Source organism: Pelodiscus sinensis, chromosome 33 (genome assembly GCF_049634645.1).
Source record: "Pelodiscus sinensis isolate JC-2024 chromosome 33, ASM4963464v1, whole genome shotgun sequence".
Classification (NCBI taxonomy): domain Eukaryota; kingdom Metazoa; phylum Chordata; order Testudines; family Trionychidae; genus Pelodiscus; species Pelodiscus sinensis.
In genome coordinates this window covers 3,840,088-3,857,436 of record NC_134743.1, presented here as the reverse complement: position 1 = coordinate 3,857,436, position 17,349 = coordinate 3,840,088, and the positions used below count along the sequence as shown (strand labels likewise).

At 44.0% G+C, this 17,349-nt stretch overlaps 2 protein-coding genes across 4 annotated transcripts in view; both read right to left on the bottom strand.

Annotated features, from left to right (window-relative positions):
* LOC142823370 (uncharacterized) overlaps nucleotides 1-17,349 on the bottom strand; it is a 287,164-nt gene that overhangs the window by 79,101 nt on the left and 190,714 nt on the right. The gene's annotated exons all lie outside the window — the stretch shown is intronic.
* The window catches only part of LOC142823415 (uncharacterized), a 68,808-nt gene continuing 52,538 nt past the window's right edge, over nucleotides 1,080-17,349 (bottom strand). Inside the window, exons 11-14 of the mRNA XM_075914443.1 lie at nucleotides 15,709-15,729; nucleotides 6,249-6,269; nucleotides 3,006-3,202; nucleotides 1,080-1,100 (exon numbers count right to left, since the gene is read on the bottom strand). Of these exons, the coding sequence (XP_075770558.1) occupies nucleotides 1,080-1,100; nucleotides 3,006-3,202; nucleotides 6,249-6,269; nucleotides 15,709-15,729 (260 nt within the window). The remainder of the gene's footprint in view (nucleotides 1,101-3,005; nucleotides 3,203-6,248; nucleotides 6,270-15,708; nucleotides 15,730-17,349) is intronic.

Here is a 17,349-nt window from a genome sequence, read left to right as displayed (position 1 = left end):
AGAGGTGCTTGTCACCTCGCCCCAAACCGATGCACGATGAGCGGGATGAGGTTTAAAACAGTCTGATGGGGAATGAACTTTCCTTGGAGTTAGTCAAAGCAATGACATGAAAAAATAGCCATTTTTATTTGAAAACTAAGGAACCAACATCCATCAGTTGAGAAACCCGTGAGACGATATCATGGGCCCTCGGTACTTTGCCTGTAAAGAGTAGGGAGATTTCACTTAGCAACTGGATGAGCAACATCTGATTTCCCTCACTCGAGCGGATCTCCCTGCACACTGCCCTGGCAGAGCTCCCGGTGGTCTCATTCATCCTCTTTCCTAGACACCACACCTGGTCCATCAGCCAAATCAAGCAAAAGCTCAAAAGCTCACATTCCGGATCTAAAAAGCAAAGACTACGGGGTTGTTCCAAACCGGAGACCCAGCCCACACGCTTCTGACTCCTGGTTAGAAATGCCCATCTCTGACACGACATTGGCTTCAACCCGGAGTATGTCGAAGGAACGAGTGTGAGACCAAGACAGTAACAGGAAATTGCACACAGTCTCATTAACAGTGACCTAAAAAATGAGCATAAACTTTGCCCTTCTGAAGCGCCTCTGAAAATGTAAAAGGATAAAAATCAAAGCACGCATAGAAAGACCGGGGGGAAATGCTCAAAAGTGCAGTGGGGCTTTTTCTTCAAAAATGGACAGAAGATGCAATTGCTGTCCCCATCTCACCATTCTCCTGCGTGCACACACACACACAAGCCATTCCTCATCGGAAACAGCATGCACCCAAGCCGCTAGAAGGACACTCTCGTCTCTTCTTGTTACCAACGGATCCCATTGGTACTACAGAGGGCAGGCAGTAGGTAGGAATGCAGAGCCATGCCCCCTTTTCCTCACCCCTCCTCACACTAGACCTGAAGGAGGGGAAATGCTGGCACATATAGCGAATGTACACAACGCAAAATGGCCCCAGCGCCAGGGCAGTTACCTAGTGCCCATACTCTTACTTTTTTGAGGGGCAAGCAGCATGCGGGACTTGCAGTGTGGACAAAAATAAGAAGCATTTGTATTCCGACTTACTCAATTGGACTTGAAGATCATCTGTGAGACGAGAAGAAATGAGAAAGATCATTACTTTCAGACAAGAAACATGGAACTTTATGTTTTCTTACTATATGTTATAGAAACGTGCATCTCTGTCTGTCTGTCTGTCCGTCCATCTGTCAGTCCTTTGTTCAAGAACTCCTCCTCAATGGAGGGAGCTAAGACCACTAAACTTGGACTGCTGCTTCTTCCTAACGCAACGTAAAGCAAGGTCAGGGTTCGGTTGTCTCAGGACAATGGGATGTGCCTGGAATATGATGGTTTCTCATAAATGGAAAGGGAGGGCACTGGTAGGAGGGAGTTATCCTGAAAAATGACCTCAAGGGAGGCCAAATACAACTAACCACGGGATCCCCAGGCAATAAATGACATTTCTCGGCTGTCATACCGAGACATTAACAGTAAATTGCACACAGTCTCCTTCACATTAACCTCAAAAATGAAACCCTACCCTTCTCCTTCTGAAGCACCTCTGAAAAAGTCAAAAACACAGCAACAAATTACTATAATTCTTCTAAAGTGCAAACCAGTTGCCATATTGAAAGTAAGCAAGAGGTGCCCTCTCCTGCTCCATTTCCTTTGTCACCTTCCAGAGCTACCTGCGCAAGAGCTGGGAGGTGTGACTCCTCACCTTGGTGGCTGAACAAGCAACAGCATCACTCAAGAGTGTGTCTCCAAAGAGCAATGCGGGGGGCGTGGTCAGTGGCGCTGCCTGGGCTATTATGCCTTTGCATGTATAGAAAATTCAATTGAAAGTCACCAAGAAAACTTTTCTGAGTTCCCTTTTGCCCTTCAGATCTGAAAGTTGAATTTTCAATAAGCTGGCCCCTGATTTGCAAATCGTAATTTTGAGATCCCAGCGGGAGATGCAAAACCAATGCCAAATATGAGAAGTAGCAATGGGGTCCCCAGGCAATAAACGATTTCTCAGCTCCGAAAGGAGAAAGTTTGATACCCAAATCAGAACGATCTTCCATTATGGAGGTTTTCCCTATTTTTTCTAGTTATTTCTTTACACTGTGATTCATTTCCTTATTTTGTGTTACTGGTCGGTGAAGACAACAGACAATTCCATCACGCCTTGCACCTATTTTTCCATGTTGTTTTGTTGAAAAAAGAAAAGGGTATTTAAGTGCTCACAAGTGGGTAATAGTCTGCCTTGGGTACATTCAAATCAAGCATATAAATAACCGGGGAAACTCTCAAAAGCGCAGTAAGAAGAGAACGGGTCTTTTTCTTCAAAACTGGACAGAAGATGCATTTGCTGTCCCCATCTCAACATCCTCCCGCATGTACACACAAGCCATCCCTCACCAGGACCTCCTGTGACAGTAGTCACCCATGGTGTGGGACTCCAAGACCCCACCCCTCTGCCTGAGGGAGATCAAGAATGTGAACGTGCCTTTCCCACCTCTCACCTGTATACCCTACTGGCTGCAAGGAAGGCTATGACAAAATTCCAGAGTAATGGCTAAAGAACACTCAAAAGGAAGAGTGATAAAAGACTCTGGCTTCATCTTTTCTGAGCTCTGCAGTCAACTATCCCCAGCCTGTGGGATACAACATAGGGAAGGATGCTCTAAAGTCTTGCGGATAAGTAGAGAACACACGGTATTGCACCGGAGGGGGGAGGGGCGGGGAAGGGAGGGTTTCTATGAATGTCAAGCCAGGTCCAATTTTTCCTGGTCACCCCCCTTACACGGAGGTAAAAGGAGGGGTATGCTGTGGATGTAACCCAGAGAATGCTTCGTCACAGTCCCCCAGTACTCACATACTTTTTGTTAAGGGCGGGGAGAGGGAATTTATGCACTGAGAGCAGCGTGAAGAAGCTACAGTGGGTGCGAGAACACGAAACAATCTATCGGTTGGAATTCCCTTAGAAATGCTATGCACACGTATTACCTTACTGCACTCATGGAGATCACCCTGCAGGCCTTCCCTTTCACAGCTGCCAGTTTTCTCATTCACCCCTTTCCGACACACCTCACCCAATCCATCGGCTAGATCTAGTAACAGCTTGTATCCCATTGCTTTCCCACCTCTCAAGTGTATTCCATAATGGCTGCAAGGAAGGCTATGACAAAATTCCAGAGTAATGGCTAAAGAACATTCAAGAGGAAGAGTGATAAAAGACTCTGGCTTCATCTTTTCTATCTACGCAAGAGGTGGAACGAGGTGTACCGGTAGTTCAAATTAGAGATCCTAATTCGAACTTCCTACCCCTTGCTGCGTGTATCCGCGTGCACGGAATTCGGACTTAGGGACATTTAAAAATGGCGGCACCTGGGAAGATGCAAATTAAGCCCGGGATATTTAAATCCTGGGCTTCATTTGGGACTTCGAATGCCTACATTAGCCTGCCTAGTTCGGCTTGTGTAGGCATACTCTTACTTTTTCAGGGGCAAACAGCACGCGGGACTTACAGTATGGACAAGAATAAGAAGTATTTTTATTGCAACTTACTCAATTGGACTTGAAGACCATCTGTGGGATGAGAAGAAATGAGAAAGATCATTGCTAATCTTTTTCCATGATATCCGGAGCATTTCTCCACAGCAGCTCGGAAAGACTGTACCTAGCGTGAGTGCAGGTAAACACAACAGTGCTCCACAAGCTTCTGCTTCAAAAAGAGCTGTATAGTGGTAAGGGTCAGCACTTGAGCTCTCTGACTTAGCAGTTTGGGAAACATTGGCCCCGGTATGTACCTCGAGTTACCACCGCCACCACTCTTTCTTTTTTTTTCGATGGAAAAAGAGAAAGAGAGAGAAAGTGTATGTCTACACTGATGATTTTTTCCAGAGAAATGGCCATTTCGCCAAAAAATCTTGAGTTACGGCTACCCAGGAATCACATTCTTTTGAAAAAAAATTGAAAGAACAAAGGGGTTTTTCTGACAGCGGTAAACCTCTTTCTACAAGGAAGAAACCTTTTCTGAAAGAGCTCTTTTGGAAACAGCTGTGTGTGGACTGGGAAAATAAAGAAAAGGGGTTTTCTTTTGAAAGAAGAGGCCTCCAGGAAAAAGCACAGGTGCCCTGGTGGCTATTCTGTCTGCAGTAATCAGAATCTAATTGCATGATAGAGTCTAATCAATGTGGACGCTATCTTCTGGAAAAGCTTCTTCTGAAAGAAGCCTGCAGTCTAGACATAGCGAAAGAGCAAGGGAAGGAAAGAGTGAATGAAAGAGAGGGAGGGAGGGAGAGAAAGATTTCCTGGCAGGAGAGCAGCATGTATGAGTTGCAGAATGACCAAGAATAGGAAACAAAACATTTAGATTCCAACTTACTCCATTTGTCTTGATGATCTTCTGTGGAAGAAGAAATGATATAGTTCAGAACTTAAAAAACCATCCTTGAGCATTATTTTTTCTTACCGCATATTCCAGAACTGTGCATCTCTGCCTCTCTGTCCCTCAATCTGTGAGTTTGAAGAAGTGGGTCTGCCCCACGAAATCTCATCACCTAATAAACTATCTTGTTAGTCTTTAAAGGGTTACATGACAGCATCTATTCCTCCTAAATGGTAAGAGCTAGGGCCACTACAATTGGTATGCATCTTCTTCCTGTCATAGCATAAAGCAAGGTCAAGGTTTGGTTGTGCCAGGAGAATGCAATGTGCCTGGAATTCAGTTGTTGCTCATTAAATGGACAGGGAGGGCTCTAGAGGAAGGAAGTTATATTATGGAATGGCCACAGGAGTTAAGCAAGTGGCCAGAGAGAGATTCTGGGGGAGCTGCAACCCTATTGGGCCACTAGGAGCAGGGGTGGAGAAAGGCACAGCTACTATGTATATCAGGTAGATTCTGTCTGTTGGTGTGTGTCTGTGGTCTGTCAGTCCCCCAGCTGGGGCACATGCACCCTGCCCCAGCTGCGCCTACTACAGTTGCAGCTGCATGGAGAGGTGCTTCCCACCTTTCCTCAAACCGATGCGTGATGAGCGGGACGGGGTTTAAAACAGTCTGATGAGGAATGAACTTTCCTTGGATTTAGTCAAAGCAATGAAATGAAAAAATAGTCTCTGGGTTTTTCATTGCAGATGTATTTCCAATATCAGTGGGTCTCAAGCACAAATTAATTGACCCTGATCCCAAAGCTGCACAACCTCTGGTGGGGGGAGGAAGGAGAGTGAGATTTGAGGTTTTTGTGCACACAAATACAGAGGAAGAGGGTAACAAAGAAATTAAGATCCTATTTCATATTTCTAACCTCACAGCTGTCTCTGGAGAAGTTTCGTGCTAGGCTCTAAACTGAGATACTTTGCTGGGAGGTTTCAAATCTGAAAGTTGAATTTTTAATAAGCTCGTCCCTGATGCTTTTTATCGTGTCCCAAGGTATTACAGGATAAGTTGCTGGAGTTGTCCTCTCTCCTTGGGGCAGCCTGAGTACTGAAACCCTTCCCTTTTGTAGTACACAGTGGAAATGTTAGCATTATTTTTGATAAGGAAGAAATCTTGTAGCTCAGTGCTTAGGGTTGTGAACTAGCTCTACAGTGCATTAGCCACACCAAGCAAAAGGTAAAAATCTCACATTCCACAATGAAAAAGCAAGAGTGACCCTGTCTTGTTCCTTTGTGATATTCCAAGGATGTGTACACAGCAGCTGGGAGACATGACTCCTCACCTTTGTGGATGCACGAGCATCAGCATCATCAAGAGTGTGTCTCAAAAGAGAAATGTGGTAGGAGTGGTCAGTGGTGGTGCCTGGGCTATTATGCCCTCATATGCTACCAGGCGCAATACAAAATTCAATTCAAAATCTCCCAGAAAACTTTTCTGAGTTCCCTTTTGCTGTTGAAATCTAAAAGTTGAATTTTGAATAAACTGGCCCCTGATTTTCAAAGCGTAATTTTGAGATCCCAGCTGGAGATGCATAAACAATGCCAAATATAACTAACAACAAATGGTCTAGTAGCACTTTATAGACTAACAAAATATGTAGATGGTATCATCAGCTTTTGCAAGCACAGAATGCTACCAGACCATTTGTTGTTTTTTCTGTACAGATGAACTTGGCTACCCCCTGAAGCTTCGTAACCAATAACGTGATCCCTAGGGAATAAAAGACATTTTTCAGCTCTGATACCAAGACATTAACAGTAAATTGCACACAGTCTCCTTCATATTAACCTCAAAAATGAACATAAACCTACCATTCTTTTTCTGAAGCGCCTCTGAAAATGTCAAAAAAACAACAAATTATTATAATTCTTCTAAAGTGCAAACCAGTTGCCATATTGAAAGTAAGCAAGAGATGCCCTCTCCTGCTCCATTTCCTTTGTCACCTTCCAGAGCTACCTGCGCAAGAGCTGGGAGCTGTGACTCCTCACATTGGTGGCTGCACAAGCAACAGCATCACTCAAGAGTGTGTCTCCAAAGAGAAATGCGGGGGGGGGGGGTGGTCAGTGGCGCTGCCTGGGCTATTATGCCTTTGCATGTATAGAAAATTCAATTGAAAGTCACCAAGAAAACTTTTCTGAGTCCCCTTTTGCCCTTCAGATCTGAAAGTTGAATTTTTAATAAACTGGTCCCTGATTTTCAAAGCCTAATATTAAGATCCCTGATGAAGATGTGAAAACAATGCCAAATCTGAATAATAGTGGGATCCCCAGACAATAAAAGTTATTTCTCAACTCATAAAGGTGAAAGTGTGATACACAAATCATAATTATTTCCCAGTATAAATGTTTCCATAATTTTTCTAGTTATTTATTTAAACTTTGATTTATTTCATTATATTTCTTTGTGGCTGGTGATGGCAACAGACAATTGAATCAAGCCTTGCAACTATTTTTTAATGAAGCTTTGTTAAGAAAAGAAAAGTAGTATTTAAGTGCTCACAAATGGGCAACATTCTGCCTCGGATATATTCAAATCACTCATATAAATACCTGTGGAATCTCTCAAAAGTGCAGTTGAAATAGAATTGTTTTTTTTTCTTTAGTAATGGACAGAAGAGGCAACTACTGTTCCCATGTCAAGGTCCTCCTGCATACACACACAAGTCAACCCTAAGCAGAACCTCTTGTGATAGCACTCACCAAAGAGGTGGGATTCCAAGTTCACATCCTGTGCATGAGGTATATGTAGAATTTGAACTTGGAATTCTTGCCTCTCACCTTAATGCCCTAATCACTCAACTAAGACTTTTTACAAAACTCCAGAGCAGTGACTGAAGTACAGTCAAGGAAACTCAAGTGGGAGAATGACCAAAGTTTCTGTTTTCATAGTTCCCTCCAATTTTGAGGTATTTAATCAGATATCCTCACTTTGTGGGATACTCTATATTGAAGGATGTTCCAAACTCTTCATGCCATGTCCAATTTTTCTTGGTCACACCCCTTACACAGAGGAAAAAGGAGAGGTATAGTGTGGATATAATCTAAAGAAAGCTTCACTACTGAAGGCCAATTCCATATGTTATGAATTGAAGGAATGCTGACCAGCACCCAGTGACTAAGGGGTTATCTCAGGTACCTCGCAAAGGTGTTGGCCAGGTGACTGGAAGAACCAGTCAGGAAGGAGGCTTAGAATCTGAATTGCATTTAGATTCCCTGCATGCTTTCTTTGTGCGGAAGAGTTAAACAGGAGTTGAGAGACACAGAACGATTTAAACATAGGCAGAACTACCATTCTCCTTCCCCCACCTCCAGCCATGGAATTCAGGACATGGGAATGGACTCAACAAAGAGGAAATTAGAAGGAAGTATCAGGGAAAAGTGAGTCCAGTCACGTTCAATTTTATTTTTCCTTATTTTGTGATTTGGTTTGAACTGCTTTGTGTGATTCTATGCCTCCCCTCCCCCCTTACCATCTAAGCAATGTGCAGAGGTTTTTTCTCTGTTTTAATACAATTTCCTCAGTTGCTCTGTAACATCTAGCAACCAAGTATGTTTTATCAAAGTTATCTTTTGTTTTGTAATAAAAAAATCACTTCATTTAAGGTGATGATTTGATTTTTGTGTCCTGGAAGGTGTATCTGCATGCCTCAGACTGAGGGATCAGCTACTAGAGACTTCAACTTGTTTTTCTCTTTTCTTTTTCAAGCTCTGGTTTATAGGGATCAAAAAGCATTTGATGGTGGCAGCATATTTCCCAAAATCTGGGTATAGGATTCTGGGAAAAAGTTTTTTGTAACCAGTGCCTGTACAGGCAAGGTTTTGAAGCTTTCTTGCAGGCCCCCACCTTCTGTACTTAAAAGTGCTAGAGTGGGGAACAGTCCTGACATGGTGGCAGAGTGGTGAGATCATTCTGAACCTGGAACATGAACCTCAGGATTTAAAAAGGACACATTTATTTTCTTCTGTTTTGCTGTTTAGAAGTTTTGGAGTTTTATATTATATTATATTATATTATATTATATTATATTATATTATATTATATTATATTATATTATATTATATTATAAATTGGGCTACTAGATATATGATTATATTATATCATCATTATTTTCTGCTGCTGCCTTGGGGAAAGGCACACAGAAGGCTAAATCTGCACAGCCTGAGAGTCCAAATCTAACAGTGTTGTTGTTGGGTTTTTTTCTCTAGCTTTTGAGGCAACTGGATGGCTAAGTCAGAATAGGGCAGGGAAACAGTCCAGTGCATGCTTTTGCGGTCAGGCAAGGTTGCCCTAGAGCAACCAACCCTTCCTAAATGGCATCCCGAGGTGAAAACAGACTCAGATCAGGGCATGATGTTCATTTCTGGGAAAGACTGACACCCCAAGGAGGGGAGACAGGTGGATGTCCCTGTGAATCCAGAGGGAAGTAAGCTTGAGGGGGCAGGAGCAGCAGATAGCAGCCCTCCTCCTCTATTATCACTGTCTTCTTCGTGGGAGAGTGCCTTTAAGGCAGACAAATCTCTGAGAAAGAGATGAAGTTCTTACTGCGAATGAAGTGAACAAAAGCAGAAGTGGAGATGAAGTGATTAGAAGTTGAAATGGAGAAAACTAAGCAGTGACTAACCACCCTGCTCCCACTAATGCTCAAATCACTGTTCAACACCAAAGGAAACGTCCCATGTAGCAGGTGGGAGATAATGTAGAGGACTTCTTCCTAAATTTTGAGAGGGCCTGTCATGGGTACAACCCCCTTCTCCACCCATCTTATCTTGATGGAGATACGAGATCAAATCACTGGTCTCTTATTGGAGGTGGCAGCTGACATGTCAGGGGACACTGTAAATAATTATGAAATGTTTAAGCAAGAGGCCAGACTGTTGATGAGCCTCATTCCCAAACAGGCCTGTTGTCAGTTCAGGGGCATAAAGTGAACTCAGGGAATACTATTTCCTGAACATGCCAGTCATGTAATCAAAAGCTGGAAAACATGGATCTTAGGGGAGAAGGCTAACAACTGGGAAGAGTTATCTCTCCTGATGCAGATGGAACAGTTCCTAGAGGGTGTTCCTGGAGAGATTAGAGGGTACATCCTGGATGGCAAACCTAAACAGGAATACACCACAATAAACCTCAGTCCCAGATGCCTCATGGATACCCCCAGAGCAAAGGGAGACTGTGAGTGAGGAAGGGATGTTATTACGTGAAGGGATACCAGAGCACAGGTGTCAGTGACCTATTAATCCCTAGTGGACCCCAAATTCATTGACCCAGAGGCCCTAGTCACCATTCAAGGCAGATCCTTTTGATCCGCCTATAGCTAAGTTACCAGTTAAGGATAAGGACTGGTCAGGACCTTGGACCTTTGCAGTCTATGATGACTACCTCATTCATACACTGGTGGGAGAAAACTTAGCCTGGCTAAGTGGTCACTCACAGCAAAACTAAGCAGACATGCAAACCTAAAACTGTTCTTGAGCCTACCAGGGAACAGTCGGTGCGCTAGACACCCCAGTACCAGAATGGAGCATGAGTCATCTACAAGTCTCCTCCACTTCACTCTGGCTATGTCTAGACTGCAGCCCTCTATCAACAGAGGGATTCAAATCAAGCATATCAAAATTGCTAATGAAGCAGGGATTTAAATATCCCATGCTTCATTAGCATAAATATGGCTTCCACTTTTTTTCAAAATGGAGCTTTTTCGAAAAAATGGCAGTCTAGATGCAGATCTGTTGAAAATAAACCCCTTTTCGACAGATCCTGTATTCCTCCAAAAAATAAGGTTTACAAGATCCATCAAAAAAGGGTTTATTTTTGACAGATCCACATCTAGACTGCCGGTTTTTTTCCAAAAAAGCTCTCTTTTGAAAACAAAGTGGTGGCCATGTTTATGCTAATGAAGCATGGGATATTTAAATCTCTACTTCATTAGTAATTTCGATGTGCCTAATATATATCTCTCTGTTGACAGAGAAGTGTAGTCTAGACACACCCTCTGTCTTGAGACAAAGCTTCTAGCTGACTCCAGGAGTACCCCAGTTGTTGCCCTTCAATCTCAGTAGATATTCTTCATGTTGTCTAAGGTCTTCCTCTTTTGTGTTTTCCTTGCAGGTTCCATGTAAGAGCTTGATGGACTATGCTAGACATCAAATTTATTGACCTAGAGGCCCTAGTCACCATTCAACCCTTCAAGGTGACTCTTTTGACCTGCCTACCACCAAGTTACCGGTTCAGTACAAAAAGTGGTCAGGGACATGGACTTTTGCAGTCAGTGATGGCCACACCATCCCTGTGCTGGTGGGAGAGGACTTCACCAATGATGTAATACAAGCCCAGAGGGTTGGAGTCATCACTCCCAGCAAGATTAAGCAGGCCTCTAGACCTAAGACTGTTCCTGAGCCTCCTACCAGGGATCAGTCTATTCATCCTGACCTCCCAGCATTGGAGGTGATGGAGCCAGACTCCAGACCAGCAACTACCACAGCTCTGCTCCACTTCCTATGTAACCCTCAGGTGTTCAAAATAGCAGCTTGGAAGATGAGCTCCGCTCAAGCTTGTGCCCCAAAAAGCATTGTGATAGGAAAAATATCAATTGTGAGAATAATATAAAATCTAACTCCTGCATTAACATTTATTTCTGATTTAATAAAAAAATGGAAAAAATAATATATGTCTTTCATTATACAGTGTTATGCATATATTTTCTAGTAAATTACTTATATATCAGTGTACTTCATATGATCGATTGAGGGCCAGTGAAACAATTACACAATTCCATTAAATTTGTGATTATTATCCTACAGATTTGCTTAAAATATATCGATATATAGGCATTCATGAAACATGTTCCATCTTTCCTTGGAAATCATCCAATAGCTCAGCTGAAAATGAATTTTGAGCTGGTAATTTAGTCAGATGTTGCTACCTTCCATAACAGAGGATTTTCAGCAACATGATAAAAACAAACCCCATAAATATCTCGACAACTTCCTGCAACACTCAGAAAGAAAGTTAACTAAAGCAGAGGTATAGCTTCCTGACTGTAATAGGATCATGATCACAGAGCAGCAGTAAGGAATCAGAGATGTAGAATGGGACAGCTATAACCCCACTGGGTCAGCAGAGGACACAGGTGGAGAAAGGCATAGCTATCTACTGTATATTGCAGAGAGCTTGTCTTTTTATTGTAACTGCATCCATGGACAGCTGCAGTGAGAGAGGTCTGGGGTTTTGACAACTGTTTCTAGGGCAGTTCTGGGCAGTGCCCTGAAATACAGTGCCTAGAGCTGTGGCCACCCACCCATAAGTCACACCTTAAAACAGATGGTTGGAAGACCAGTGCTTCATCCACCATTTCTTGAAACGAAATAAACCTTCAATTTATCACCTAGTCTGTATTTTTACAAAAGTGGGAAGCAAAGTGGTTGAAATAACATTCTGAGATCATGAGTTCACACACTGTATAATTTAACAAAATGGTAGAGCAGACAGGCAGAGCTCTTATACATGATCAGTTATAAGTTACCTGTCAGTATGTGTCTTATGGAATTTTTAAATATCTAGTATAGCATTTGATAGGAAGCTAGGGCTTGTCAGACTGCATCAGACCAGTTGGCCATTCTGTGATCAGCACCATGTGCTTTCAAAGAAGTTATAAGAAAGAAATCCTACCTGAGGTACAGTTGAATTTTTTTAGAATCACTGGTTAATATGGTTTATATGGAATTTTCTTCCTAGATTTACAAGAGAGCAGTTGGCTTTTTCTCTAAAGAAAGAAGATCCAGACCCCATGTACACTTTTACCTATCTAATTTACCCAGGGATCTTCATATTAACCAGTAATTCTAAAAAAATGTCATGGTGCAGGAACAGTCCCATGGACACCTCATGGCAGTCAAATAACAACTGTGCAACAACCAGTTACTGCTTACATGGAAAACTAACTTAGGAATGTAATTTCATATATTTTCAGCAGGTTGCAGTGGGGATTAGCATCCTGAAACAAAAAAGGAAACTCAGAGTGAGTCAGTCAGTCCAACAGCTAGTGCTTTTCCGGAAATACTATGCTGCTCCTGTTCGGGCAAAAGTCTTTTTCCAAAAGACTTTTGAGCAAAAGGGCCAGTGTAGACAGCACAGTACTGTTTTCCGAAAAAAAGCCCCGATTGCGAAAATGGTGATCGGGGCTTTTTTGCGGAAAAGCGCTTCTAGATTGGCCCTGTGTTCTGACCGCCGATTGTGGATCTCTTGGCTCTGGGGTTTCTGCTTGTTCCCATACCCTGGCTAAGGGATGGGTTGTTCCGCTGATCTTCCTGGAAGTCCCCATCTAGGTGTATGCCAGCCTGCTGGGGTTCTAGGCTTGAGGAGACCATGAGAGACCAACCCTTTTCCCTTGAGGCCCCGGAACTTCCCTCTCCTGGGTCGTCTGCTGGTCTTGGGTCAGCCACAGCTGCCAGTGCTGGATTTGGGGTCGTTTTTCCCCCTCCTGTCAGATTCCCCCTTTGCAAGAGACTCATGAAATATGGCTAAGCCCGGCCTAGCACCACTGGGTAAGCCAGATTCTGGGCTATTACCACCATCCGGTGTTCTTTGTGGGGTCCTATTGCCAGCCTCACCCAGGTCGTGGGGTACAACCTTACATCCTCATGGATGAATTACAACTGTCCTAGAGATTAGTCTCTTCTGAATCAGGGTCATCCCGCACCCTGAGAACACTAGGGCTATTGTCCGCTGGCCATTCACGCTCACCGGGATTACTATTTTTGCCTGGGCTCCCTTTTCCGTTTGTGCCCCAGCTACCAATATCTGTCCATAGGCACCATACGCCAATGGGCCCACGCACTCCAACTGCACCTTCTGGTGGTTCTTGTACCCTCCTGCATAGCCTAGTATTGCCGGGGTCCTCTCACCAACTGGGAGCCACTTCTTCTGGGGTGATTCCACCTCCACTCTTTTGGGGACTCCCCCTCTTTGATCCCTGCCTGGGCTGCTCCTGCCATGGCGGGCTGCTCCCTTGGGCATAACTGGTACTCTGTTGGGAATAGGGGTGCTTGACTCCCCTTTTTTGGGGTACGCTGCCGCCGCTCGACCTTTCAGGCTCCCCCCATTGCCCAATAACTCTCCTTGAGGGCCCCCATTTGGGCCAGGGCCTGGCCCTTGTATGGACAGGGCCCATAAAGAAATTGAGAGTCTCTATGTGCGTCTCTCTTTTCCTTCCTGGGTAGCCCCTCCAAACCCTTTCCCCTTTTTGCCGGGGGGAGGGAGGATCACTTGAGAGGTACCCACATTCTCCACCAGTTGTGGTTGGGTGCCTAGCCCCACACAGTTTGGCCCTGGGGTTGAGCCTTTAGCCACCGGCCCTGAGGCCCAGTCCTTTTACAAATTCGGGCCCAGAGGCCTAGTCCATTACACACAATGGCCCTGCGGCCTAGTCCAGGCTCTGGGAGGATGGGGTAGAGGAGCCTGGGCCCCCCCTCTCCACCAGGCCCCAACCCAGGGCCCTATCAGTGGTGGGGAGTTCTCCCCGAAATGCGCCAAGCCCACCAGGGCTTTTCCTGCCCCCCACCCTGGGTTGCTTCCTACCCCAGCCCCCTGGCTGATGGAGAGCCCACCTGCAGGCACTGGGCTGGCAGTGGCAATGACGCTGGGAGGTCCAACGTCTGGGGCAGCAGCGACGGGGGCGTCAACAGCGGCTGGGTGGGCTGCCCACCGTAGTCAGCTTTGCGCTAGAGGTTGGCCCAGGGACTGTAGCGGTGGAGGCAGCTGGCCCAGCAGCTCTCACCCCAGCAGCTGGTCCGGTGGCTCTCGCTCCAGCGGTGGGTCCAGCTGAGGCTTCAGAGGCTGGGCAGGAGTTCCTTCCCCGCCAGAGGCCAGCCCCAACTGAGCTGTCTCCCTGGCCTTTATACGTGGCCCACAGTTGGAGCATGCCCCGCACTGCTGGAGGGGTGGGGCCTGCCCAGCTCAGCAGACCAGTTTGCTCCTCCCTTGGCCAGTCCAGGGCTGGACCGCCCCATCACACATGGTCTCAACCACATGGTTTCCCAGGACTGAAAAAGGGGAACTTACATCTGGACCTTTCACCAACACAGGATGGCGGGAAAAATGACCCTCAGAATCAGCAAATGTATTATTAAATATAAGTCCCAAATAATTGGTTCAGGCTGAGTTGAGCAATTAAGACATAGGTTGCAATAGATAACCACAAAGACCCATGGTAACCAACTGACGTATATGATAATAAGTTAAGAGCTATGAGATATTGACCAATAAGAAAAGAACACTTTAGCATTAGAAACATCCCCTATTGAATATGCATAAAACATGTTAGCGTCAGCATCACGTGGTATAAAAGTGGGACCCCAGCCAAGGGTCGATAGGGAGGAGAAGATACAGTCCTTGGAAGGGCCAGAATGATGGCCCCTGGTGATGAGGAAGGTGAAGGTAATGATAAAGATGATGGACTAACACCTAAGATTGTTCTAGAAGGAATGATGTAAGTATATTGTAAGGAAATATGGATATACATTCTGGCTGTGTCTAAATTGGCACCCTTTTCCGGAAAAGGGATGCTAATGAGACAAGTCAGAATTGCAAATGCTGCGGGGGATTTAAATATCCCCCGCGGCATTTGCATGAACATGGCTGCCGCTATTTTCCGGCTCGGGGCTTTGCTGGAGAAAAGTGCCAGTCTAGACGGGATCTTTCAGAAAATAAAGCCTTTTCTGGAAGATCCCTTATTCCTGATTTTAAGAGGAATAAGGGATCTTCCGGAAAAGGCTTTATTTTCCAAAAGATCCCATCTAGACTGGCGCTTTTCTCTGGCAAAGCCCCGAGCCGGAAAATAGCGGCAGCCATGTTCATGCAAATGCCGCGGGGGATATTTAAATCCCCCGCGGCATTTGCAATTCTGACTTGTCTCATTAGCATCCCTTTTCCGGAAAAGGGTGCCAATGTAGACACAGCCTCTATGTCTTATGAAACTGAGGTGACTGTGCTAACCGTATTAATAAACTGTAAATATTGTAAATATACACGAGTTCCTATATTGTGAGTGTTGCAACCGTGCACATCAATCATAGAATAATTGAATACTGGGCCTGATCCTGGGACAGAGAACCTGTCAACCCTAAAGGTGGATAATCAGAATTTAACATAATCTTAGATCAGGTTTCAGCTTCACAAACTTGTACAAGAAATTTGTGCAAGAACAAGCTTCCCTAAACAATTAGTAGATCAAACCCACCATTGTGTTGTATATTGGATATCATAAGAACTTACCTTTCTCCATATCAACAGTTTCTGCAAAAACAAAAAACTAAATTTTTATTTAAAAAACGCTTTTATTCTCCCAACAGCAGTTACATACTCTTGCCACTTACATTCATTTAATTATTGACCCTTAAATATCTTCTTAATTTTTTATAGAAATCTTTCATTATTTAATTAAATTGTGAACTATTATAAACTGTGACAGAAATGGATATGATAGGAATATCTGATGCCTATTAATTTAAATAGGAGGCACTGGTTCTTATATTATGTGGAGCAAATAGCAATTCCTTATTTACTTTCTCCTCACCAGTCATGGTTTATAGAACTCTGTCATATTCCTCCATTTAGTCATTTATTTTCCAAGCTGAAACATCTCAGTATTATGCCTCCACATATGGAAGCTGTTCTAAACTGCCGATCATATTTGTTGCCCTTTTCAGAGTCTATTCCAAAATATCTTTTTTGAGATGGAGTATCTCTTTGCTATGTATCTCTTTCCTGGAGAATGGTAATAGAGAGGTAGCCGTGTTAGTCTAATCTTACTGAAACAAAAGGAATAAACTATGCAACATTTTAAAGACTAATGAGATAGTTTAATAGGTGATGAGCTTTTGTGGGCCAGACCCACTTCCTCAGATCATATTCTGGAAGAGAATTTGCAAGATCATATATACCAAAGGAATACAATGAAAAAAGTGAACACATTATTAAACCAACAAATCAGATTTAGAACAGAAGGTGGGGTGAGAGAGAGGGAGGGAGGGAATAGTATCTATGGGTATGTCTAAACTACATGGCTCCATTGACGGAGCCATGTAGATTAGTTTACTTGAAAAAGGGAAATGAAGCGGCGATGTTGTAGCCAGACAGAAACCCCCCCTTGTAACATCCATTTTTGCTTGCCTAGAGCATCCAGGGCACACAGAGCAGAAGGCCCAGGCTGTGTGACCGTGAATGGCTGTAAACAGAGATACGCCAATTGCTGACCAAGAGGCTGCCAAGGAGTGCCCTTGACTGAAACCCATATTGATACGAACACACATCCATCCGCAGGGGGAGGAATCTCTCGCCCAGTAAAAAAATGTCTAGTGCTCACAATTTAGTTATCTCTCTTGCAAGTGTAAATTAACTTGAAACTTGCTTGTAAGAACTGGCGCCACAAAACGGACCAGTACAATTCGGCATCTTAGATAAGAAAGAGGATACGGGCCCCCAGGGGTATATAGATGGGTCCAGCAGCGCATTTTCTCTGAGTGTCAATCTACCATCTATCTGCTGGTCGGGTTAGGTGTTTGATCTCCTGAGGTTCCAAGGGGATGCCCACCTCGTATTCGTCTTTCCTAGGAATTGAGAGACCGGCCCTGGCCTGACACGCTAGAGTCGAGAGGCACAGAAAGGGGTAAAAATTGTACCTGGATGTGGTCCTTTGTTTAAGTATATATATACATAGTGTTAGAGCTCTTTAAAGATTAAGCTGTCACTTGGTACCATTATTTCTATTTTCTATCTTTACTTTTTTTGTAACCATTTTTAAAATCTGTATTTGTTAGCATTTAAGAAATAGAGCAATAGCCATTGTAACCATATGCTTTTATAAGTCTTTAATAAACCTGTAACTGTTTAAGCTTTAACCTGACTCCTTCAGTT